We start from the raw sequence: 27,084 nt of genomic DNA on the forward strand, positions 1-27,084 counted from the left end.
ATACTAGGAAACAGAAATAAGATTATGGTGGAAAGTGATTATGTAATATTCAAGTAATTGATTGTAATTTCAGTTGAACACATATCTTGGATTGAAAAAAAAGCATATTTTAATCAATTGAGAAATAGGAATAGGAATAAGAGAACCTAATGGAAAAAGGAGCTCAAGATGAATGAACACTGTTTTAAAAAAGGAATAATAAAAACACAATTTCAAATTATTCCCACATGGAAAAAAATATATAGCAAAAGTACCAATGTGACTATTCAGTGTAGAGGGGCAAAAAGGCTAGATATAAAGAGGCGGAAAGAGATTCTCAAGAAGGAGTACTGTACACACCAAGTAGTCCAGAACTGTAAAGAAGGTATCAAGAATTGTAACATTCCAGATGAGTGGAATGTTGCAAAGAAGAAAAATGGGGAGCTTCTTAAATAAGTTCAAATAGAAAAGAATCAATATACTTGGTACTCAATGAAGACATTAAAATACCATCAACCTCTGTCAGTGTTCAGTAAAAAAAAGTATAGGTAGTCCTCGCTTAGCAAACTCATTCAGTGAATGTTCAAAGTTATGACAGTGCTGAACAAGATTTACAATTGCCCCAAGTTGCAGCCGTCACTGCTTTCCTGCAATCACATGATCATATTTTGAGTGCAGTTTCCCACAGTCACGTGATCACCATTTGTATCCCTCACTGCCAGCTTCCATCAAGAAAAATCAATGGGAAAACTGGTAAGAGGTCACAAATCACAATTTACTGAATGATTGCATCCAGAACTCCTAGAACTGCCATCGTAAGACAATGTGGTCAAGTGGTTTTTCACTCTGCAATCATGTTGCTTAACAATGGAGTTCCTGGTTCCCAATTATAACAAATAACTGAGAGCTATCTATCTATATTCTACAGGGGGAGTCTGAAAAAAAGGATAAAGAGGCACATATGTAACCTGGAACTAACTGAAACAGGATTATAGAGTATCTCTACTCTGAATGAGTTTAAGTCCTCAAAACAAAATGAACTGCATGCTACAGCTCTAAAGAAACTAATTAATGGTTGTCATTTTATATAGTAACTTTGAGATATCTGAGATAATGCAAATGTTTTTTCTAACATTAAAAGACAGAGGGCAGATATAGAGAATTAAAGCAACCTCACGTTGCTATTTGGGAAAGTTAAAACAGATGATATAGACAGTTTGTTTGTTTATTTATTTATTTATTTATTTATTTATTTATTTATTTATTTATTTATTTATTTATTTATTTATTTATTTATTTATTTATTTATTTATTTATTTATTTATTTATTTATTATTCAATTTCTATACCGCCCTTCTCCCGAAGGACTCAGGGCGGTGAACAGTTAAAATAACATACATATAAAATGTGAATGTAAAATGATTAAGCCAATTTGGTTCATCGGTTAAGAATTTTCAGCATAAAGATTTAGAACAATTAGAAGAGATTTATGCCAACCCGGCTTGGTGAAATAGAAAGGTCTTAAGTGCAGTTATTTGTAGACAACCTAAAAACAATATAATATTTATCAGAAATCAGCATGGATTTTGTCAAACACAAATCTCTATTAGCTAATCTTATTTTGAATTTGACAAAACACCCATGACATTCTATTCAGCTAATTAACTGTGGTTGCATGGCATAGCAATTAACTGAATACATAGCTGGTTCAAGAATTAAGTTCAGAATGTGTTTTTTAATGGTTCCTAATTAAACTGGAGTGAGCTAATGAATGGGCTGAGGATAAAAGTCAGTCCTGGAGAAAAGGGTACAAAGAATGTTTATCAAATTAGCAGATTACATAAAATTGGGTAGGATAGCTAATAGCTGTAGGATAGAAATAACATAACATAAAAACCATCATGAGATACTATCTTGATCAGGGGGAAAAGATGTTGACAAATGAAAATTAATTTCCAATAGGAGTCTGCATTGTGATCTGACATCAGAAAAGATAAATGCAGTTTAGAATGCATCAATAGAAGTTTTCAACATCCATTTTTGTCAAACACCACTTCAATTATTATGTCCAGTTCTGTGTACCCCTCCTTAAAACAGTTTGAAGAAAATAAAGTGAGACTATCCAGGAAATTAAAAAGTTAGTCCTATGAAAAAAGAGTTAAGGAGCTGAATTTGTCTAAAAAAAGATGACTGGATGAAAAAATGAAAGTACTCAATTATTTGAAAGGATGTCACAGAGACAAAGATTTAAGGCCCATTCATTATTATTTCACAGTATAGAGATAGGATAATAGACATGTTCCAACTAAAATCTTGGAAAAAATATTTCCTAGCACCAACAGCAATTTTTAATAGAATCCACAACCCACATTACTCACCTATATTCATGTAGAAGGTTGACAGACATCTGTCTGATGTGAATTATAAGAGCCATGATTGCACAGTGGCTAGAATGCAGTATTGCAGGATAATTCTGCCGATTGCCAGGAGTTTGATTTTGACCAGTTCAAGGTTGACTCAATCTTCAATCTTCCATTCTTTCGAGGTCAATAAAATGAGAACCCAGATGGGAGCAATATGCTGACTCTGTCAACTGCTTAGAGAGGCTGAAAAGCACCATGGTGTGGTATATAACTCTAAGTGCTATTGCTATTAATTTGAACATTTACACAAACAAATGCTTCAGGAAGTGGCTACACTTAGCTTGGAAGCCTGAACAAGGGCAGGCTTGTTAGTATTTGGATAGAATACCTGGGTTGCAGATTGGAAAGTTGAAAAAACATCCAAGAAAGGCAACAGCAAAGCATTTCTGTCATGGTCCTGGGAACTCATCTCTAAGCATAAATTAATTATTGGTCTACAGTCAATGTTACGTAATTATTTAATTAATAGTAACCTATTTGTGGTTATGGTCTCTAACCAGCTTTTGTAAGTTTAGCAACATAATAAATCAAACCAAAAAATGGCTTTAAGTTTTATGAAGCAGTAAATATCACTAAAAGAAAACCTACCTATTTGTCCATATTCTCATATAACTTTAAGGATTTCCTACACTTTTATGTAGGGCCTTCCAAGTATTGTAGAAGCAAGAGAATTTGTTTTCTTTTGTTTGTTTGTTTGTTTGTTTTAATTTAACTAGCTTGGTATAAATTTTGAAGTCCATACAGATCAAGGAATTCAGGATAGTTTGAAAATCATTTGTAGCAAATTTTATACCTTTAATTTCCTTTCTGTGATTCAAAATTCTCTATGACTTATCAAATCATTGTTAAACATAATTCCATCTTTATTCTAAAAATACTTGGAGAGACTGGTAGAGCAATTGTGGCAATTATTATTTTTTTAATTCCAAAGATTATTCTGTTACTTGAAGGAGGCAAGATAAAAGCATCTATAATTGTGTGGCTAATTTCATTTTTCAACAATAAAATATGAAATTTAGGCATTCTTTGAGCAAAATGAAAATTTATAATCATGAATGTTCAAAAATTATTTAATTTAAAAAGCTATAAGTCTGTTTCTGATTAACCATGTGTTGGCAATATCAAAATACCCTGATACTTTTTATTGGAAAGGCTGTGGCTTGTTTCAGATTTAATACTATAACTTTGTATCATGGATGTACTATAGGCCCTTATCCCCATATTTCTAGGTCCAGTTTCCTTAGCTGATAACACTATAATTTATTGCCTTTTATCAATTTTCTGTTTTTAGACTTAAAATAGTTAGATTTCCCTTCATGATGATTTGGGTTACACTACCAATATTAATTTATTGTTTTAATATATACATGGCCACCCAACTCAAATTCATAACTCTGGGAAGCTAGCAGTTAAAAGCACCATAAATCAATATATAACAATACAAGTAATGCATATATAATTGGCAGTTGAGGCAAAACTTAAGACAACCAGCAACAAATTAACACAACGACTGCAGTGATACTTCCAAATTTTCAAGGTTGGTGATAGCTTAAATTATTTAGAGACAGAAGACATGGTAAGCTAAAATTAAGCAACAGAAGACTAGAATATTGGTTAGCAATGCCCTGATTTCTAAATGAATAAATCTAATATGCTGAGTGTCTTGCTGGCTCCACATTTGATAAAGAAAAATATGATGGCCAGGAAAAAAGGTGAAAGGGCTACTGTATAGAGTTACTTCTAGAATAGATGGTTAAAAACTCTGGGTGTGCATAATACCTCTGACACAGCAGAGTATAATTATTTGTTTTACTTGCTCAGCAGGCCTGTATCATTCACTCTGATGAAAAGTCATCTATGAAATTTTGAACAAGTATTAAATAGGCTGACTGTTAACGATTAGAGGATGGAAAGAATTTAACTTTTCCTCTAAAACAAAACAGTCCTTAAACCAATTAGGAAGATGAGATAACGATGAAATGTCTTTGGATAGGATATGAGGATCAGCTTTTATCACACAAACCTCTTAAATAACCCATCACATTGAACTTTTAAGTTTCTCTTCACAGACCCAACTTTCACTTCCATGTAATGAAGTGGGCAGAAGCACAATCTATACACAGCCATTTTTCCATCTGTCAAGATTCATTTCTTGCAAGAAACCGCATATTGCCTATCTTTTTACCAGCATTTGATCTTCACTATACCCATACAGTCTACTATACGCTGTAAATAATTTGGTTCTAAGCCAAAAATATTAACACTCCCCCCACACTCTATATATTCCCATGTCTTCAACCAACAAAATCTAATGTTTTTATAAGCATGGTGTATATATGTAATCTAAAAATATTAAACAATCAGGTAAATAACACTCATTTTTGTTTTATTCCATGTTCAACACATTTGCTAGGCACTCAATTTAATCTCACACCAGTTATACCTCAAAATCATACTCCTTGTGTTGCACTCAGGAACCAACCTTCAAATATTCACTAAACATATCCATTGAATTATTGAATTCAATAATTCAATCCTATTTACTTTATCATATGCTTTCCACAATCAATAAATATATAATAGATTTCTTTTTCAAATGTATACAATTTTCAGTGATCTCCAAAGAACAAAAATCTGACCTGCACATATCTTGCCCAACTCAAAGCTAAACACTTCCAACATTCTGCTTACTGATACCTCCTATACCCCTTTAATAAAAAATTTCCCTGGCACAGCAAAAAAAAACCTAATTTATTTACTATCTTGATCTTAATGTAATAGAACAATAATAACAATTCTTAAGAATTTATTTGGATAAAATATAAAAAATGCAACCTCTACTTGTATTGCTTACCCTAAACCAAGATAACCCCAAGTACAAGTCTTCTATCATAATGTACAGATCTAAACATATGATAAGCAGAGTCATTCCGTAAGCAAAAAACAGCCATATTTTAATATGTTTTCAGTTATAGCTGCAGTCTTACCATTTTACAACATTTGCATAGGATTTATGACTTCATTATTTTTCTCATGGATGCTAACATTTCTAGCATTGTCTTCAAACCTGCTCTTCAATTCCACTAACATTTCTATGCAAATCACGTATATATTCCTTCTGGCAACTTCTGACTTCATTTTCATCTCAGATAATTTGATCCAGTAATGCTGCTGGAGGCTCCTTATTTTTTTCTCATTTTCAAAACAAACTTTTAGGGAACTTGTTGTGTATTCCCTCTACTACTTTTTTGTTCTCTCTTTATATCTTCTACAACTATCTTCCCTCTCTACATTCTAGATTTTTTAAATGCATTTTTTAATTCACAGTCTCTTTCACTTGGTCATTCCACCAAGCATTATTTTTCATATTCCACTTTATCATAACTCCATATACTTTTATGTGGTACTCTGAAACATAATTCTGTTCTGTTTTATGCCTTCTTTCCTTGTGATAACTTTCCATTTTTTTCAACTGGGAAACTAATCTATCTTGTAATAATTTTTCATAAAGAAAAAATGCTATTTTTCTTACACACCTATTTTTCATCAAGATCTACTTTTGATACTATAATCTACCTTCAGAATCATGAATCACTGCTCTACCACTATTTCTCTTAGCCATGATTTTCTATTCATTTCTTTTCCATGTGTAAGCATGAAAGGAATTATCTTAAATCATGCATTTAGAATAATATTTTTCTAAAGATTCATCAAACACTCACAAATTAACATTCATCCTTGCATTGCCAAATCACTTAATTGATTTTTGTAACTCTCTATTCATTCCTATTTATTCATGTTACTTAGCAAAGTAAGTTTCCTCAGATCACTTTTATGCAGAATGTTATAGTTTTAACCAAAATTCATTCTTCTAGTATGACAAATGGCAAGCAATAGTCACCAATCATTCCTAATTAAACCTACATCTTTACTTTCTTGAATATATTCATCAACTTCACAAGATCAGACCATCTCCATTTAGCTCTGTTACACCCTTTTAGTTTCCCTAAATTTCATAGAAATGCATTTTTCCTTCCTTCCTGTTCCAAGCATACTCACATTCTTGTCTGCAAGCTAGGATTTCTAATCTGGAGACTGTAAAAGACAATACCACTATGTGAGTCCCACCAAGTGGAAATACACACAACATATAGACACATAGCCAAGATGTAAACAATGCTAAACTATATCAGTGTAATAGAAATATACAACCAAATCATTACTGACTAGGTTACTCTCAACTTACAAAGGTTGAAACCAATATGACCAACCGTATCAGCACTAAGATCCATAAGAGATTTAATCCTAAAACATTTTGAAGGAACCAGTGCTGCATAATTTGAACTTTTTACCAAGAAAAGTAAGAGACAATATAAAATAACCTGCAACTTGCAATAATCAAAAACACAATCATGTAATATATCTGTCCTTAAGTACTCTTAATAAAATTATTCCAAGTCTGCAGTCTCAATTAGAAAATTATCCATTTATCTTTAATATATCTGCAGCAATGCCTATCATACCTGAATTACTACATATAGAAATTACCTAATGAGCTGAAAACTATTTGATTTATATCCTATCTTGAGTTAAAATTATGAACTATAAAGTCAGGGTCAGCTGTTATTGAGTACATAATCCTTTCTTCTATTTGCCCCCACATCAAGTGAGTGGGTTGGGATGAGAGATAGAGACACTCTTATTTTCTCCAAAGTCACTGAGCTACTTTCCATGCCTAAAGAAAGACTAGAATTAACAGTCTCCAAAATTCAAAGTAATTAAATTTCTATTTTTAAGGGCTAGAACTATATCAAGTGTTCATGGTTTCTTTCACCACTCATCACAAGGGAGTAAGATTCTTTATTCTGGGACATGTACATTTGCCTTCATTCGTAAGATTCTTTAATATCACCATCAAATTCTATGATTTACCCAATCATGAATAGCTTCTACTGTATTGTACTTTTCTATGTGTGCCTTTGACTTCTGGCAAGTACCTGGACAAGTACCTGGACAAGTTTTCTTGGCAAGATTTTGCCACTGCCTGCTTCCCAGAGCTGAGGGACAGTGACTGGCCCAAGGTCACCTAGTTGGCTTTGTGCCTAAGGCAAGACAAAAACTCACAGTCTCCATGTATTACTCTAGATACAGATTTATCCTTAACTTATATGGGTGAAAATGAGCAAGCAGCTCTTTGAACATCATCACATTGTAGGAAAAAGAGCTGGAGACAATCAAAGCTGTCAGAGTGGTATTTAATTTCTTGTATGTCAAAGATCTATAACCTGCAGTCTCAGGACAGCCTACTTACAATACATACTCATTCCCACAGAAAAAGAATAAAACACTAACTCTGTTTGAATTGCTTGATTTAAACTGACATGTTAATGTATCAAGATTTCACTCTCACATTTGTCATCATTCTACCAGCTTCTTTCTTCTGGTCCTGCCAACTTTTTAAAGACAAACCGTCTAAAACCTCTAACCTTGTTACAAAAGGTCCATGAAACATTTCAGTTGGTAACAAAATAAAAATAAAACAGAGAAGACAGTAAAAAAAAAATTGGATTAAAGAGAAAATACAATACTAGGTTGGATATCCCCTCCTATTTTTCATCTTGTCATCTTTCCTATTGTACGTCCAGACTTGAAGACTTGGCTGTTCAAACAAATAGGCTGACTCTGATTCCGGGTTTTATTATTTACTATTGATTAATTATTTGGATTAAAATGAGATTTTATTGTACTTGTTTCTTAACTTGTGTTCGCCGCCCTGAGTCCTTCGGGAGAATGGCGGCATATAAATACATGTAATAAATAAATAATAAATAAATACTATCTTCTCCTACTGGTTTCTTATGATTTATCAATTGTTGTTTGTAACTTATGATTAATGATTGTAACTATGACTTGCTGTTTATATACACACTGTGAGCTGGTGCCCTGGAGACAAATTCCTTGTGTGTCTTATCACACTTTGCCAATAAACATTTCTATTTCTCTTTCATTCTATTCCTATTCTATTCTGAGCATAGAAGCTTAAAACTTAAAAGATTTAGTGCTTTATTATTATTTTTCCAAAGCAACCGCTGAAGGTGTTTTTGTGACAGCTACCTTTTTTTCCCCCCTGCCCCTAAACTCCTGGAATCCTCTTCCCTCCCAACTTTTCCAACCACTCATTCATTCATAGATATCGCGGGAAGGAAACGAAGGCGGGTCTCCTTGTGAATGGACGGAAGTTTTTACAGAAAAGGGAAAACCCGAACGTCTGGAGCCAGCTGCTGCAGATGGGAAGGGATCGCCCCCCCCCCCTTTCCCCTCCCCTCCTTCCCGTTCCTGTGTATTCAGTATTTCGAAGCAGCGAACGGGAAACAGACGGATTCGGAGAACGGGAAGCAGGTCTCCGCGGATCGGGAGGGAAAAAGACAAACCAAAGGTGGGGAAAACCGAGCCGGAAGCAAGGCGGTGTTAACTCATCTCCCCCGAGCGGAGCTTTTTATTTTTATTTTATTTTTTTCCTCGAACCAGCACTTGGGAATTCCAGCACGGCGACTCGGTTCGAAAAGGGATCTTGCCATTCGTCGGGACGGGGAGAAGCGAGATCCAAACTGAGCGCCTTGGCTGTGCCTTTCCTCCTTCCTGGTAGAGCGATGCTTAGACACGCTTCCCAGGACAGAGGCGCGTGGAGACACGTCTGAAGGGAACAACCAGGGGCACCGACGGGGTGGTATACGGGTGAACCTTGCCCGCTTTCAGACAGACCCGCGAGGAGGGCGGAGGGTCTGGCCACCCTTCTCCAAACGGGACAGGGCTGGGATGAGCAACTCGGGGGGGGCTGCTGTCCTTCTCCCCCCCCCCCCACCATCCCCGTCCCAAGCAAGCGAGGGAGGAGGGGAGCAGAAGCCACCGGAGGTAAGAAAACCACCCGCTCCGCTCCAGGGACCTTCCCGGGTTCCGCCGGCACTCACCACAAGAACCGAACCCCGCACCACTTCGGAGACGCTTTGCCGCAACTCGGCGGCTGTGCCCGGCTTGCTGAGCGCCCGCGTGAACTTCCGAGTCTCTGAAGAGGAGGCGGCGGCGGCTGCGGACTGTAGAGACATCGTCGCCATCCTTCCCGCCTCGGTCCTCCGCTCTTTCCTCCCGGTTCTTCCCGGCGTCGTCGTCGTCGTCGTCCCCCCCGTCCTCTCGCCGCTAGGAGACCGAGCCCGGCCCGGCCACCTCTCAGGGCGCTGCCTCGCCGGCGCTCGGGCGCCCCATCCTCCCGCCCCCCCCCCACACCCAACACCACCTCCCCAATCCCTCGTCAAGCGCAGCCGTCCGACCCGCCCGCCGGTGCCTCTCGTGTCGCAATTGGCTCGGCGCCGGCTGGCCTCGCGCCGCCGCTCCTGTCAGGTAGCCCCTCCCTTTCGCGAAGCAGCGCCCGCCGACGCCGCTCCCCTGGCTCCAAACACAGGCACGCTCGGGAGACAGCGATCCCTCGGAGGCTGATTGGCGCAAGCGGAATGGAGGAGGCGTGGCCCTGCTCTTTTCTAGTAAGACGTGGTGTCGCTTTAAATAAAAGTGCGCGTTGTCCGCCTAACCCGTTTCCTTACAGGGCCTCTGATTGGGCAATCCGTTTACCTGTGCGGTTGCCCCATTACGCCCATCCTAGTAGTAGTGCCCGCCCCCTGCTAGGGGTTGGGGCGTGGCCAGCGAAGAGCGGAAATTCCATTCCCTCCCAAGCAATGACCTCGTTTTCCCCAGTCGGACTTTTCGTGATCTGGTCATTTAGGGAAGGAGAGCAGTGGAGATGGGTCCTTTTCACACAACCGCATCTTTCAGGGTTTCTTTTCCTGCCTCTTTGAGCAGACATCAAAAGAACCAACTATGAGGGTTCAATTCAGCGCACCGAACTCCAAATATATGAAGATCCCATGTGGACTTAACGTAAATGAATTTTTTCTTTCTTTTAATAGGGGCAAATATTGAGGCAGGGATTTAAATATAGTGGGACTTCCAAATCACATAAATACCCCCTTTAATTTTTTAAAAATCAGAAGTGGCATTTTTAAAATAGGCGTTTTAATGCAATATTTGTAGGCGTTTGCAGAAGTTCCATTTTCATCACCTATCACGAAGCGAGTTCTCACAAGCAGTGATCCTTTGACAGCTCTGGTATACATATACTATTATTACTACTTTAAAAATTTAATAGAGCCGGGTCATGGCTTTGATCTATAATAATGTACACTCTATTGTTTAAAAAAAAACATCCTAATCTACCGGAAAATCTACCAGGTAGTCCTCAACATACAAGTTCATTTAGTGGCCATTCAAAGTTACAACAGCACTGAAAAAGGTGACTTGTGACAATTTTTCACAGCTCTGACCTTTGCAGCATCTCCAGATGCTTGGCAACTGGTTCATACTTATGACCATTGCTGTGTCCCAAGGACATGTGATTTCCTTTTGCAACTTCTGACAAGCAAAGTCAGTGGGCAAGCCAGATTCACTTAACAACTGGGTTACTTACGACCACAATGAAGCCCAAAATTTCTGTTATTAAGTGAGACATTTGTTAAATGGGTTTTGCCCTTTTTTAAACTTTTCTAAACTGGAGTGATTCACTTAACAACTGTGGCATGAAAGGTCTAAAATAGGGCAAAACCGACTTAACAAATGTCTCACTTAATAACAGAAATTTTGAACTCCATCGTGGTCATAAATTGAGGACTACCTGTACCTTTCCATGTAATAAAAATACATTTTCCTATTACTCAACTGTAATCCTATTTCCTATTACTCAACTGTATTATAGAACTGAAATAAGTAACTTCACTCTTTCATATTGCATTGAGATATCATACACAAGCACATAAGGGAAAAACATTGTAATATCATAATGCACATTTTGTCATTTTGATAAAACCTCTGGTTCATTGGAGGGAACACTATGTTGCGTTTCATATACTTGTAAACTTCTATGAGTTATGCCATTTTTTATGCCATATAAATTAATAAATTGATTACCATCAAGTTGGTTCCAGATCTTCTCAACGATATATATTTTCTCTGTAATGACCTGTCTCTGATTTGATTTTATGGTGTTCCAACAGTAAACTCATTGCCACTGTAACTGAGTCCACCCACTCAGTGATATTTTTTTCTTCCATTTTTTCTTAGCATTACAGCTGTCTCTAAAATAAACTAGGTCTTTGCATGTGTCCAAAATAAGAAAATTTGAGCCTGGTCATTTATGCCTGAAATGAAATTCTTATTGGTGTGATCGATGATCTGTTTATTTATTTTCTTGGCTAAATACATAAGTAACTAGATTATTACATCAGCTTAGAGTGTAGCTAACTGGAACTGGCCCCACTTTTCATGCATCCAGCCTACAGGATATCTGCTGTTTCAGAACATATTTATTAGTTCATTGAGATCCCATCACCTCTACTGGACTTTCACATTAACCGAAGAAGGGCAGAATGAAATAAACCTCCCCTTATGAGTGATGTATAGCTTCTTATAGACTCACCTGGGCAGCTCTGTGGCGATAGAAAGTTTCTCTTCATTACTGATATCAATGGTTGGATGATGCAGCAAGATCCTATAAATTATTAGAAGTAGAAATGGCCATACGCTGGTAAAAAATATATATATGCTTCATACTTCTCTTTTCCCAAATGATAAGAGAATTGAAGTTTAATTCCTCTCTCAGTTTCTTCCCGTCTCCTCTTGCCTTACTTTGAACAGACTTCTCTCAAAGAAAGGAAATGGCATAGATTCTTGGTCACAGATTCCTGCTTGTGGAAAGTTCAATTCTTCTGCATGGAGTGCGATTTCTGCTTTATTAGATTAGAATACAATAAAAGCAGTGGTGAAATCCAAATTTTTTTATTACCGGTTCTGTGGGCGTGACTTGGTGGGCATGGTGTGGTTTGGAAGGTGTGGCTTGGTGGGTGTGGCAGGCGAAGGATATTGCAAAATCTCCATTCCCACCCCACTCTGGGACCAGCGAGAGAGGATATTTGCCGGTTCTCCGAACTGCTCAAAATTTCTGCTACTTGTTCTCCAGAACCTGTCAGAATCTGCTGGATTTCATCCCTGAATAAAAGATGCAGTAAATGAACAGTAAGTACTGTTTAAACCCATAAAAAGATTCAGAGTAGCTGTTGCTTCCCACAGGAAAAACATAAAGCCAAAATCTGCCAACCTTCAAATGGCCACCTTGAAATCCTTGGACAGTGCTTTTGAACTTACTATGAGTACAGGTAGTTCTTGACTTATAACAGTTCATTTAGACCATCGAAGTTACCACAGCATTGAAATCAGTGACTTATGAGCGTTTTTCACATTTATGACCGTTGCAGTTTGTACAGCTTAAACATATCTGCAGAAAAGTATTTCACACAGAACAGTTGACTAAGCTTGGGTCTCTGCCAGCAAGCATTTTTTCTTTTACATTCTCAAGTCAAATCCTGTTTCTTTTTAAAGTGGTAGTGCACACACTGGCTGTTATGTATCTTCTCCAACAAGTAAGTTATAATTGATTCAAAAATAGAGATCCTGTATTATGTTTGCTATTTTTAAAAATCAGGTATTTATTCATAAATAACTGACCTTTAAAAATGTTTTTCTTCTGGTAGAAAAAAACACTCTGCTAAACAAAGGTTTTCAACCTATTGGTAGTTTCCTTTTTTTTTTTTTTGCCATGTGTGTACATGTAGTCCTCCATTTAGAACAGTTCATTTAGTGACCAAAGTTACCACAGCATTGAAATAAGTGACTTATGAGCGGTTTTGACACTTATGGCCGTTGCAGCATCCCCATAGTCATGTGATCCAAATTCAGACGCTTGGCAACTGACTCATATTTATGACAGTTGCAGTGTTCCGTGTTCATGTGTTCTGGGTTCATCTTTTGGGACCTTCTGACAAGCAAAGTCAATGGGGAAGCCAGATTTACTTAACAATCATATTACTAACTTAACAACTGCAGTGATTCACTTAACATTTGTGGCAAGAAAGGTTGTAAAATGGGGCAAAACTCACTTGTCTCATTTAGCAGGAGAAATAATGGGTTCAATTGTGGTCAGAAGTCAAGGGTTAGGCAGGGAAGTTCTCATGGAGCCAGCCAGCTCCATGGTTGTATGGGCCTCTGTGTTCTCCATGCAAGGCCGCACAACCAAATTTTGATCCCTTTGCGGACGTCCAAGAGAGCGGGGGCCTGCCTCATCTCTGAGGGCAGGATGTCCTACAATGCAGGGGCAGTGGCAGAGAAGGCTTTCTTCCTAGACCCCACCAATCAAAATTCTGTAGCATACCCTCCCTGCCTGAACAAGTGATACAGGCTGATATAATGGGACGAAGGTGGTTCTGTAGGTTACCTATTTAAATTATAATATTGATATAAACCAGGGATGTCAAACTGGTGGCCCATGGGCCAGATGCATCACATGCAGGCCACACCCACCCAAGCTCCGCGAAGGGGGAAAAATATCGCAAAATGTCACGTGACGACAATGTGATACTGTGAGTTTGACACCTATGATATAAACGAATGTGTGCAAATATGATGCATTCATATTCTCTTAGGCAATGTGTACATGACACAGCCAAGCACAAGCTAGGTTTTCTAGAGTTTTTCTTCTCTTTTGACATCAGAGAAAAGATGGAGAGCCTTTCCCATCAATAGCTGTTTAGCCAGAGCCATACAATAATAAAAAAGATACTTTCAATAATAATGCATTAGATTGTCTTGTGCCTGAAGGGATCCGAATCTGCAGAATTTGAGCAGAGCTAAATTTAATTTTAATAAAACAAAAATTAGTATTACATGAATCTGCTATGGTTTTCCCGGCAGTAATGTATGGCTGTGAGAGCTGGACCATATGGGAGGCTGAGCGCTGAAGAATTGATGCTTTTGAATTGTGGTGTTGGGGAAGACTCTTGAGAGTCCCTTGGACTGCAAAGAGATCAAATCAGTCTATTGTAAAGAAAATCAATCCTGACTGTCCTTTGGAAGGACAGATACTGGAGCTGAAGTTCAAATACTTCGGCCATCAAATGAGGAGAGAGGACTCATTGGAAAAGACCCAGATGTTGGGAAGGATTGAAGGCAAAAGGAGAAGGGACAGTAGAGGATGAGATGGCTAGATGGTGTCATCGATGAAATGAACATGAATTTGGAGGAGAGGGGAGCCTAGCATACTATGGTTTATTGGGCCACAAAGAGTCAGACACAACTTAATCACTGAACGACAACAATATTAATCTCTGACAATCGTAGAAAGAAAATCAGTTTAGTGTAGTGGTTCAGGCATCAGGCTAGAAACTGGGAGACTTGAGTTTTAAAGACAGCTGAGAAACCTGGATCAAACCCGTTCTCTTAGCCACAGAAGCAGCAGTGGCAAACCACTTCCGAAAAATCTTGCCAAGGAAACTGCAGGGACTTGTCTGGGCAATTGCCTAGAATCAACACTGACTGAAGAACACTAATTCCCTCCCCACCCCCAAAAAATAAAGATTTTTTTTTTAAAAAACCCAAACCCTGTGTAGACCAGATGTGACAATTCACATTTTGCTAAATTGTGCTGGCTAAAATAGTTGGTAGCTTAGCAAAATGTGGAGACGGATAGGAAATTTAATTAGTGCCTTTGCAGAAGTAATATTTAGCAAACGTAATGAGGTTTACTCCCAGATAATTGAAAACAATATTAAAGTCCTATGTGCTCTTTTGGATGGCCATAAAATAAGAATTTGGGACCACAAAAATGTAATAAGCATTGTTTTAAAAAAGTAAATTAACAATTAAAATCAGACAATACTACAAAATCCTTTAAAGTCTTAATTCTAGAGAACCGGTTACTTTAAAAAGATTTGCAAATCTTGAAAAGTGTGGATAATTATAAATAAGCACGTAATTATAAATAAAATTATGCATTACATATCTAATGCACATTTTTAATAACAGTTCAGAATATATTCTTGATCTGATTTCTTTTTGACAAGAAGCTCTGCTTTAGAGCAATATTTCTATATAACAGAGAAAGGTTGACAGATTCCACTTTTGGGAGTTGACTGCTGTAGACTGACCACTTGCACTCTTGCACACAAGTGTATTTCCAAAACACATACAAATATTTATATACTTCTGAGTAAATGAAAACACACATTCATTCAGCATGCAGGAAATTGCACTGTAAATCATTCTGTTGGTGGTGCAAGAACTGCTCATAGCTAAACAATTAACTGGGATCTTGTCCAAAGAGCACCACTCTTTTGAAGTAGCTAGTAGCAATGCCTGAAAATTTAATTCTCACAGGTTCTACCTATTACTCTCATGTTTGCACAATTTTTACTTAAATCAACTGGATTATACCATAAAGTCCATCTGCCTTAACAGCTCTTTTAAATTTAATCCAAAGCAAACCCAAAACAATAATTTCTTCCCAGATCAGCATTTTACATCCATTCTATCCATTCTGGTTTAGCATTCTGTGTGAAGCAAGCTCGCTTGTTCAGTAAAATAGTATTTAAGAATCCTGTCTTTACTGATGTGTAAACAAGGCCAGTGAGATTTCTTTCCAGTAACATCCATTGCTCCACAATTGTTCAAAAATTATATAAATGTACTGTACATCTAAAAGATTGTATTTTATACCAGGGGTCCCCAACTCCTGGTCTGTGAACCGGCACAGGCTGTGGCATGCCAGAAACCGGGCCATGCAAACAAGCGAAGCCCCATTTGCGGGATGCAGGAGGCAGCATCCAAAACCACGTGCTCCCCCCCCCATCCGCGGAAAAACCTCTCTCCATGGAACTGATCCCTGGTGCCCAAAAGGTTGGGGGACATTGTTTTGTACTGTATGTGAAAGCTCTTTCAAATATGCTTTTAAGATTAATATTTTCTTAGCAGATAGAGGCATCCTCAAGTCAAACACAGCGTCTGATGACTCTGTGGACACACCTTCTGTGTGTAGATTTCTTGCAAATGTGCATATGCCATGCCCTTTTCTGGGATACTTTTCACTCTGATCTATAGTTTTGGTCTTCTACCCTGGCTCTGCTTAGGTTCCAAGACTAGCCAGGCACAGCCACATATGAGACAAAATACTCTTAAGGTATTATCACATCCTTATTTTGAAGTAATTAATTTATACTGATTTAATTAAGCACTATCATTGCATATACCCAGATTGAAAACCAATAATACTAATTACTATTAAATAGGGTACACTTAACTGGTCTTATTCTAGAAATTGTAGTTCAAGAATTTCCCAACTTGATCTGTATATGATGCTGAGCTTAACTGGGGAGTTTGTGCAAATAAGTGCGGGGGAGTTATGTGCCCACTGCAAATTCTGAAATCAAATCTTTCAGACAGGACAAATCATTCTGGATAACTCTATTATGTAACAGAACACTATGCAAATTCAGAAACATCACTTGTGTTTCATCTGCATTTAATTATTTTTGATTTATGGAGAAGACAAGATTGAGCAAGTCAGGATAATATTCAGCTGCAAAATCTGGCAGTTTGTACAGTTTAAACATATCTGCAGAAAAGTATTTCACACAGAACAGTTGACTAAGCTTGGACCTCTGCCTGCAAGCATTTTTTCTTTTACATTCTCAAGTCAAATCCTGTTTCTTTTTAAAGTAGTAGTGCACACACACTGGCTTTTATGTATCTTCGCCAAACAGTAAGTTATAATTGACTCAAAAATAGAGATCCTGTATTATGTTTGCTATTTTTAAAAATCAGGTATTTATTCATAACTAGCTGACCTTTCAAAATGCTATTCTTCTGGTAGAGAAAACACCCTGCTGACAAAGGTTTTCAAGCTATTGTTAGTTTCCTCTTTTTTTGCCATGTGTGTACAGGTAGTCCTCAACTTATAACAGTTCATTTAGTGACTGCTCGAAGTTACAACAGCACTGAGAAAAGGGATTTATGACCATTTTTCACACTTATGACCATTGCAGCAGCCCCATGGTCACATGATCAAAATTCAGACCTATGGCAACTGACTCATATTTATGACATTTGCAATGTCCCAGGGTCATGTGATCACCTTTTCTGACCTTCTAACTAAGCCCAGTTAATGGGAAAGCCAGATTCACTTAACAACCACGTTACTAAATTAACAGCTTCAGTGATACTTGTCACAAGAACTGTGACAAGAAAGGTTGTAAAATGGAGCAAAACTCACATAACAAATGTCTCACTTAGCAATATAAATTTTGGGCTCAATTGTGGTCATAAGTCAAGGACTACCTGTAATGTGAGTTCTTAAATTCTTGGCTGATCAGAATTTAGACGAGATGGATTGAGACATACTGGAAGTGCAATATGATTTATTCAGATAATTTGCAGGATTAAAGTCTTGGTAGTTTTTTCAGACAATGGTGTTTAAGTTAGTCATCTCTTAACCTCCAACTGTAATAACATATAAACAGAACCACATTTACTATACTTACTTAATCTCCAATACAGTGGTGGGTCTCAATTTTTTTTACTACCGGTTCTGTGGGCGTGGCTTGGTGGGCGTGGCATGGCTTGGTGGATGTGGCAGGGGAAGGTTACTGCAAAATCCCCATTTCCTCCCAATCAGCTGGGACTTGGGAGACAGAGAATAGATGGGGGCGGGGCCAGTCAGAATTTTTACTACCGGTTCTCTGAACTACTCAAAATTTCCGCTACCGGTTCTCCAGAACTGGTCAGAACTTGCTGAAACCCACCTCTGCTCTAATATTTTAGCTAATACCAATAGTATTCTTTATATAATTGAACAAAGGCATAGAAATTGTATCACTGCTTCATTAATTGTTCCCACAACAGTGTTCAGGACACTGTTTAGAACAAACTCTGGAGCGTTTAAAAGCAACTTGCAGTTTAGTAGTGTCTTGTGATTAAGTATTTTGGCTGAGGTGTGGTCTATATCTTAAAAATAACAATCTGGTCTGACTACTATCCTAAGGATAGGCGGCTGTGAAATCCTTCTCCTTGTAGTAAAGTGTTGGAAGAAAAAACTTAACTCCCCACTGCTCCAGCCTTTTCACCAGATGGTGTCAGTTTGCCATATGCAATTCTTTTTTCACAGCTCAGCTTTATTCCCAAAGTGGTTTTATGTTTACTCCCTATTGCAGCCAGATACTATATTTCCTTTACTTAGAGAACAGAGAAACAAGACCAACCCCAAGTGGTTCATCTGCACCAGATATAGAAGTGAAATGGATTTGTTAGATTTATAGTCATACCTTTCTTCCACCAGCGCATAAGCTTCACAGTTCCTAAGAAAGGGTGAGTCTGATTGCAGTTTCAAAAATATTTCATCTGAGTCTGAAATAAATCAGATGATTTGCCAAATAGAGACAACGTCATGAATTCATGCTGTCTGGAGCTGTTTTCAGGGGAGTAGAAAGCAATCTTGGAAATGACTATAGTTTAACAGAGTGAGAGTCTTGCTACTTCATTTATTTTAGTTCTAATGGATTCATCCAATTTACTTTTTGTGCACACCGGTGTTTTATTTTTTATCCTTTGGATTCGGGAAAATATTTTCTGATTTATTTTTTTTTACAACAAACCTTTCCCTAGAATTATTTCCTTCTTAATTTCATTTTTCTATACACCAACGAAACAGGAAAATTACTGCAAAGAACACCCAAAAATATGGGTGAAATTCATTTGCAATAACTGCTTTCTTAATACTTTTGGCGTACAGAAGCCTATGAGGCTAAGTACCTGAGGTTAGAGAATCAGCATAGCATGAAAAAACTGAATAGAACTCTATGCAAAATGTTCAGGAAAAGCTGTGAATCAAAATTCCGATACAGCCTTAAGTGATCTGTAATCTGCCCTGAATATTTCAGCAGTTTGTAGTTTCAGTAGTTTCAATGGTTTGAAGACAGCAGAAATTCTATGCAGCTCAAACTACAAAGGATAATTCTTTTCTTTAGTCCACAAATATCTTTGGATATTTTTGCCAAGGTAACTTCTTTGTTTCTTGACAACTTAAGTATACCGAAACAAATCTACTTCCTGAAAGTCGGGATTTTTAAATCAAACATTTGATTTCTGCTGTCAAACAAACTTGAAATCTGTCTGCAACCCATTTACTCAGATCAGTTCTTAGTTTTGTACTTAAGTTTTGAAATGACAGAGTAGCAGTAAATCAGTAAACATGCAGAAAAGCTATTTCTGAGGTTTACAAAAAAGCCAACAAACCAATTACAATCAGTTACGTGCCTAAGAAATGTAACTAAAGGTCTAGAAGTTTTGTTCAAACTAATCTCACGTTGGCCTCCAGAACATAATGCCACAACTCAAAGGTTCTTTTTTGGCCCTTGGGGAAATTTCTTAGCAGCTTTTTTTTTCAAACACAACTTAATTTTCAACCATTTTTCTTTAACCATGTTAGTGAACAAATGACAATAATAGAGTGATTTCACACAATGCATAATAGTTAACTAACAGTAGTGATGGAAAGTTGATTTGAATGGTTTTATGAAACTGGAAATTTTCATCTTGTGGCTTCTTTAACTAAAATATTACAGCAATTAACTATTGTTCAGCATCTTCAGGCATTCTTATTTTAAATTTTACTTTAGTACTTTAGAGCAGGGCTGTTAAACTCCCAGCCTGCGAGCCAAATGCATCACGCATTGGCCCGGTTTAGCGAAGAGGAAAAAAGTCCTGATATGTCATGTGACGCTGCCGTGACAACATGAGTTTGGCACCCCTGCTTTAGAGAGAATTAATACTGTAGAGAGAATTAATGGGCTTAATATGGACTTTGGAAACAGCTGCTAAATTGTCAGCCATGTCTCTTCCTAAGAAAATTGCAGATAAAGAACCTGAACGACAAAGAAAAAATGGGAGATAATTCTACTGTGGCTGACTTCAAACATTGCTTTAACTGTGGTTTCATGAGTACAGCCCAGTGGCTGGGGTTATACAGTGCTAAACCATAAACTGTGATTTCAGTGCTAAGTCATAACCAAACAAATGACATTATATCTTACGATCCCAAATACATTTTCCATATAGATATATACTAGTAAGAGGAGAGGCTATGAACCAGTGAAAAAAGATCAGGGCAACTCAGGAAAAGCATTAGCTGGAAAAAAAAAATCAGTGCCTTTATTTGTTAATAAGCCTAAATGTTACTAAATAACATAAGATATAATCTTTAGTCTTTCCAACAGATATTAGACCCAAGAAACTGTCCCTTGGCATTTTTCACATAGAACATACCGGTATGTCCATTACTGGCTATTTCCTGCTTACTATGAGGCAAATCCCATTGATATCAGTGGGACTAACTTCCAAATAGAAGCTGTTAAGACCATGGTGATGTTTAGTACTTGTGACACCTAGAAACCAACCTTTAATCTCTGGTTACCAAATTATTCTTAGAGATTTATTTGCTCATTAGTTACTCAGACAGTGTCCAATCATTATTAGAGCTGTGAACACTCATCAAGATGATGAAACAAGAGCAGACTTAGCAAGTTAATTGGAAATATAATCATGCAAGAATTACTATTCTGTAATATATATCTGTAAGAATGCATGTGTGCAATTAGTGAACATGTTCCTAACAATAAGTGACTGTATATCTCACAGAATAATTCAGTGCGATTATATTAGAAGAGTACAAGTGAAAATGTCTGTTAAAATGAGCGTGGGAGATGTTTGTCATGTCTTTCTAATACTACTGTAGACTTCATGAGGTGATCTTTGAACTTCTGAGCAGCTGAAATGTCCATAAATACCTCCACAGCTGAGATAACAGAACTTTCATATCTATCAGCTGAAGCTGATGACCCTAAATGTTTCAGTAATTGTTTCATTGTTCCTCTAATTGGGTGGTGTGGAGGTTAAAAGAAAATCTGAATTTTAGGGCTCACTGGGTCCAAGACTACAATTTTTGTTGCTGCGGTTTTACTACCCCAAACAGATCCTATACATAATCTGGGAGTCCTCCCAGACTCACAATTTCTGCTTGATGAGCAGATGACAGTCGTGGCTAGGAGAGCCTTTGTATAGCTTCATGTTGTGTAACAGTTGCTCCTGTTACTGGATCAGTAGGCCCAGTTCACAGTCCTAGTCACTTCCAGATTGTACTATTGCAATGCACTCTACATGGACATGCCCTAGAAGAGTATCTGGAAGCTTCAACTGGTACAGAATGCAGTCGTGTAGGCAGTTAATGTCGGTTCCTAAAACAGCGCATGTGACAATACTGCTTTACAAGTTGCATTGATTGACAGTTTTCCTCTGAGTCCAACTCAAGGTGCTGGTTTGACCTTTGTAACCCTTCATGGCACAGGCACAGGTTCTCTCTTCACCTAGGATTTGTATCTGTTTTTATAGTATTTACTTTTAATACTACTTTTTTGTATTTTTATCATTGTGGATTATATGTGTGGTTTTATCCATTTCTTCTTTGCTTCAACCAGAGATGCCTTTGGTGAGCTGGGCAGCTATATACATTTGATAGATCAATCGATCAACCCTGATCAGAATCCATTTTTTCAATTACTATATTCTGGTAACAGTTTAGCCTTCATAGCTGCATTCAAAGTTTCTGTGCTCAAAGCAGGTAAATAGTGTACATTCAACATATTTTCTGGCGATTAATATACTTGTGCTTCTTTGTTTCATGGGGGAAAGAGATACAGTCAATTTTACGTATATAAGCTGTATTTAATCACGGTCCTGAGGATATCAAAAAAAAGAATAAAATGGTGTTCTTCTGTGAAAACAGTGTGGCCAGCATTTTTAATCAAACTTTGATGGTTGTGAATAAATGAACTACGAAGCTAGCAAAAAAAAAAAGAGTCAGCCACTCTTCTTCGCCCTTTGCATTGACCATGAAATATATTATGTCTGAATCTTATTATTCATTGGAATCATATACAGCCTTTCAACAAATTAAGTTAAGCCAATGGATTTCACATTTCTTACTTCATAGAAACAGCCGGCATTAGAAAGAATGAGAAGAAATGCATGGAAGGAAGGAGGGGCAGCAATATCTGAAATCAGGTTAGTAAACTGGATTCATAAGGACCACAGCAGGTGTTCCACCTTCAGGGGAAACCCAAACAAGGAGCAACATTTTGAGGAGTGAGGCTTGTCCCTACACATGTAATAAGAAACACTAAAGTGCCATTTTTTGTGTGTGCCACAGTACCTGGGGAAGTAGCAGTGGCATGGAAGACAAAGAATGCAGTCAAAAGAACAGTGCTGGAGATGGTGATGAAGTTGAGGGAGACGAGCAGTGATGCCAATCACTCAGAGTCACCTTGAACCGTAAGATGGCAGCAAATAAATTTGATAATTAAATGAATAAAATGGCAATGATAACAGATTGAGTTTAGGGAGCATCTTAACCAACTGACTCAGAGCCTAAACTGAAGGTCCTACACCAGCTGACACATCACAAACCACAAAGGGTAAAGGAAGGAAAGTTAACCTGACAACTCAAAAGAAAGAAATAGACCTAGGAAATTACAGTAGATATCTGGCAGTCAAAAGGGGACAAACGATTGACTCGCTTCTTGTGGCAAATTATGTCCTCTTTCCTGAAGCTCTCTTTGCATGCTGAGTTGATTTACTGGCTCACCTGTAAACTGGACATTGACTGCTCTTGGGCCTTCCCTGAACATATGATTTATTCCTCTGGACTCTTGGACAAGTAAGCTGTCCTGTCTACACTGAAACAGGAAGCTTTAAATCTTCAGTGTGCTTTTATGCAACTTCAGTTAAAGATTTAAGACTGCAATAAATACCTTGAATTTATAGCAGAACAGAAGCTGTCTGTGGTATAATTGGGAGCACATAACAACTTGTATAAACAACCACCCACATTGATCTTGAGTGGTCATTCGGCATATCAGATTTCTGGTATTAATCTGAAAATGGGCTTTTCTTTATATTGACCATGAAGAAAGAAAATAAATCTATTTCCCATCCCTTCTTTTCTTTTTATCATTCATGCAGAACCATAATTGTTGAGCCACTTCCACTGTGTCACAGTAGAATTTGTTTGGGGTTTCCAGGTTAAATTTCAAGCAATAAATATTATTTACTTTATTTATTTATTAGATTTATGTCCCGCCCGTCTTGTCTAATACACTTAATGCTGAGTGAACAAGTATTATGGTAATTTAAGATCCTATAAATGGTTTTCCGTATGGAAAAATATAATGAATCTTATATTATACAGTACACTATTTCCTGATGTTATGTAGTCTGGGACATCAATTCTCATAGGCACCACAGTTGCTTTCCCACATTGTTGGCACTATCAAAGTGAAGATGCTGTTTAGGTGTATAGAAAGACTCACTACTAAAATTTTGTCTCCTGTGAAACTGCTAATGTCGAGCCCGAAACCCTGCTCGACAATACAGGGCCGGGATGGAGGAGTGGGGAGAAACACATTAGGAGATATAGATACGCACATGATCGGTGGTGGTGGCACTATAGGTAGGCAGTCGATCTCGGGGCCAGTGAGCACCGGGAGTAGGGCAGGGAATGAGGTTGCTGCTGGGAAGAATCCGGATGGAATGGGGGCGTGCAGACGAAACCAGGACTTGCTGCCGCTGCCAGAGCGAAAAATGTTATACTGGACATACAAAAGAAACTGGGAGATATCTTAATAATTAAAAAAAGACATACAAAAAACAAACCAAGACAGTAACCCTGATATCTTTTCTTAATTGGATATACAAATAGGCTTATTATCAGTCTGAAGAATTTTGTGAGAAGGGACATAGAACAAATGAAAAGAAAGTTCTAGAACATTATTTGAAGGAATTAAAGATCAAGATTGTTAGAAATAAAAGAAAGACTATGCAATTGGTTTATTTGATCAAGGTTAAAACAGATATATCTTTGGTAGGCCATAACAGACTTTTGCTGACATTTGGACTAAAATGATGAGGTTTTGTTGATTTGTTTATAGATAAGAGATGGAATATGGGGAAAAAAATGAGAGATAGTAAAGAGAAGGTGATAAGGTACTAAAATTGTTTATACTTGTGATGAAGAAGAAGTCACTTCTTTATATATTTCTTTTTCTTTACTATATTTTTATTTTTCATTTTTTTCTTTTCTGATTTTTTTCTCTTCTGCACCAATCATTTCTTTTTATTTCTTTTTAATTTGTATTAGCTTTATCGTTGTAAATTGTAATCTTTAATAGAATCACTATTTTTAAAAAACTTAATATAAAGCAGTACATGTCAAATATACATATGGATGCAAAGTTGGAATTAATTATAATTTTAATAGAAATACCAGACATTTCATCATGAGAAATAAGAGCATGAAAAATTCAGACTGCTTTTGAAATGTTAGGTCTTAATAAACACCACCACCAGTTGTCTCTTACAATTTTTCATCTTTGGCTTGAATAAAATGAAATTATATGTAAGCCTAGTAAAATTGTGTTAATGTGTCTTTACTCAGTAGTAAATTTGGCTGAGAAGTGGATCAGGGGTGTAGCTAAAGGGTTTTTTATTTCTTCAGTAATTCTTATTGTAGAATCTATTTTGTCTTTTAGGCGTCATAATACCCTAACTATATTTTACAACTTTATCTACAGGAAAGTTTTCTATCAGAGCTTGAAAAGCTGACATTGTTTTATCATGCAAAATTGCAGAAAAATAGATGTTCATGTTATTTCATTGGACAGAAATAATACTGAATAATTAGAAATTCAGCTATAAGTAGTGAGTGAACAAAATATAGGTTACCTTAACTGAAACAAGCTTACTCATCTCAGGCAGCTCACTTTAAATAATTGGATAATGTATTTATAGATTTTGATTTGAAAGAAAGCCCAGATTTCTGCCCCAATTTCAGTTAACACGATTAGAAGTTATATCATTTTCAAACAGCGTGATTTTCAAACATTGAGCAATCAACTCAGAATGTTTTCTTAGAAACTTGAAGGAGGCAAGCTTTATACCTGACCAGCTTTTAATGAAATTTGACTAAGTTTGAGGGGTTTATTTGATTTGATTAGTCTATTTAACACTCCTTTTATTCCTTTCAATGCACACCCTGGACCAGTGGTGGGATTCAAAACTTTGTCCTACTGGTTCTGTGGGTGTGGCTTGGTGGGCGTGGCAGGGGAAGGATACTGTCAAATCTCCATTCCCACACCACTCCAGGGGAAGGTTACTGCAAAATCCCCGTTTCCTCCCAATCAGCTGGGACTCGGGAGGCAGAGAATAGATGGAGGCGGATCCAGTCAGAGGTGGTATTTACCGGTTCTCCGAACTACTCAAAATTTCTGCTACCGGTTCTCCAGAACTGGTCAGAACCTGCTGAATACCACCTCTGCCCTGGACTTGATGTTATTCCTTGGTTGTGCTTTTTTGATGAAGCACAAAGAAAATGGATGTAGGAACCGACCTGTTTTACTGACTCATTTCACCTGACTTTTTCATTAAGAACCATTCATTGGCTTTGCATGATTAAATATATTCATCTCTCTGTATGCCTATATGGTAAATAATTTTTTTTAAAATGTAATAGATAGTATAAGTATATAAAATATAATAAACATTTTATGTAAAATAAAAAAAGAAATGTTTCATATATAATTACCAGTACTTTTTTAGCAGCTATAAATTCTTCACTCTTCAACAAATCCCGAAGCAGAACCAGAGAATCGACAGCTGCGTAATTTTCAGTCCCAACAACTACCCCTAGGCTGTGGAGAACTAGAGGGCAATAAACTAGGTCAGCATTTCTTCAGTTTTTGTTATGATAGTGCCCAAATAACCATAATCTCCGGTAGGCAGACAAATTAATATAATAGATATTATTGTTTATTAAAGTTATTATACAGCTGTTGTCTCAGCAGATCACAATGAAAGATAAAGTAAAAATTAAACTAGCAATATTGAAAATGTGGAATGAACTCCATAGGACGGTGTTCCATTTAAAATCGTGGCAGAAGGAATGCTTTATAAATGCCAGTCAAAGTCTTCTGAAAGTGCTTTCCAGAGCCTTGGAGAGCTACATAAACAACTTGGCAGCAAGCCCAAGACTTTTAGAACAGGTATAAGGTGACTCATGAATTGATCCAGCACACTTGTCAGTTTCTCAGCACTGTTCATCAAATATTGAAATATCCCAGAGATGGTAAGTAGGCTAGCAAATATTCAAATTGGCCAGTAGTTTTCTATGGCCAATCTTCTTAGAATTGAAAAAAACCATAAACCCACCTCAATTTATTATGAATAAGTGAGAGCAGGAAATCTATCTCAGGGCCTGATCTGGAACCTGGACATTTTTCAAAAGTGGGCTACCCAGAAATAATCCAATCTGATTCCATGTTCAGATCTAGATTGCAATTCAGAGAATTAGAACTCAATTTCCCAAAATGTAATGTTTGTGTTTCACCAGAATTACACGGACTATGGAAATTCCTTTCCTTATAGAAGATAGAATGTGATGGAATTTGCAATGACAATAGATCCTTTTGTGGGAAATGTCTTAGTGGATTTCAAGCAGAAGTGATGATCAGAAGCATTTCTACGGAATAAATTGGATTGAATTACAACAGTTCATGTGGTACCATTCAAAGTTACAATGGCACTGAAAAAAGTGATATGATCGTTTTTACCCTTATGACCATTGCAGCATCTCCATGCTCATGGGATCAAAATT

At 37.3% G+C, this 27,084-nt stretch overlaps 1 protein-coding gene and 1 long non-coding RNA gene across 7 annotated transcripts in view; one reads left to right on the forward strand and one right to left on the reverse strand.

Annotated features, from left to right (window-relative positions):
- The window catches only part of DOCK9 (dedicator of cytokinesis 9), a 116,098-nt gene extending 106,189 nt beyond the window's left edge, over positions 1–9,909 (reverse strand). For all 4 annotated transcript variants that reach the window (XM_087871514.1, XM_087871509.1, XM_087871505.1 and 1 more), the window contains exon 1: positions 9,371–9,909. In XM_087871514.1, the coding sequence (XP_087727640.1) occupies positions 9,371–9,514 (144 nt within the window). In that variant the 5' untranslated portion in view covers positions 9,515–9,909. The remainder of the gene's footprint in view (positions 1–9,370) is intronic.
- LOC117666013 (uncharacterized) overlaps positions 8,650–27,084 on the forward strand; it is a 28,565-nt gene continuing 10,130 nt past the window's right edge. The window contains exons 1-4 of one of the 3 annotated variants that reach the window (XR_015728278.1): positions 8,650–8,838; positions 12,463–12,518; positions 22,372–22,442; positions 22,588–22,674. This is a non-coding gene — a long non-coding RNA (uncharacterized LOC117666013). Of the gene's footprint in view, positions 8,839–10,171; positions 10,332–12,462; positions 12,519–22,371; positions 22,443–22,587; positions 22,675–27,084 lie in introns of those variants that run through there. The other 2 variants (XR_004591568.2, XR_015728279.1) reach the window with 2 other exon arrangements.

This window comes from Pantherophis guttatus, chromosome 5 (genome assembly GCF_059756535.1).
Source record: "Pantherophis guttatus breed Tessera chromosome 5, ASM5975653v1, whole genome shotgun sequence".
In the NCBI taxonomy this organism is placed as follows: Eukaryota; Metazoa; Chordata; class Lepidosauria; order Squamata; family Colubridae; genus Pantherophis; species Pantherophis guttatus.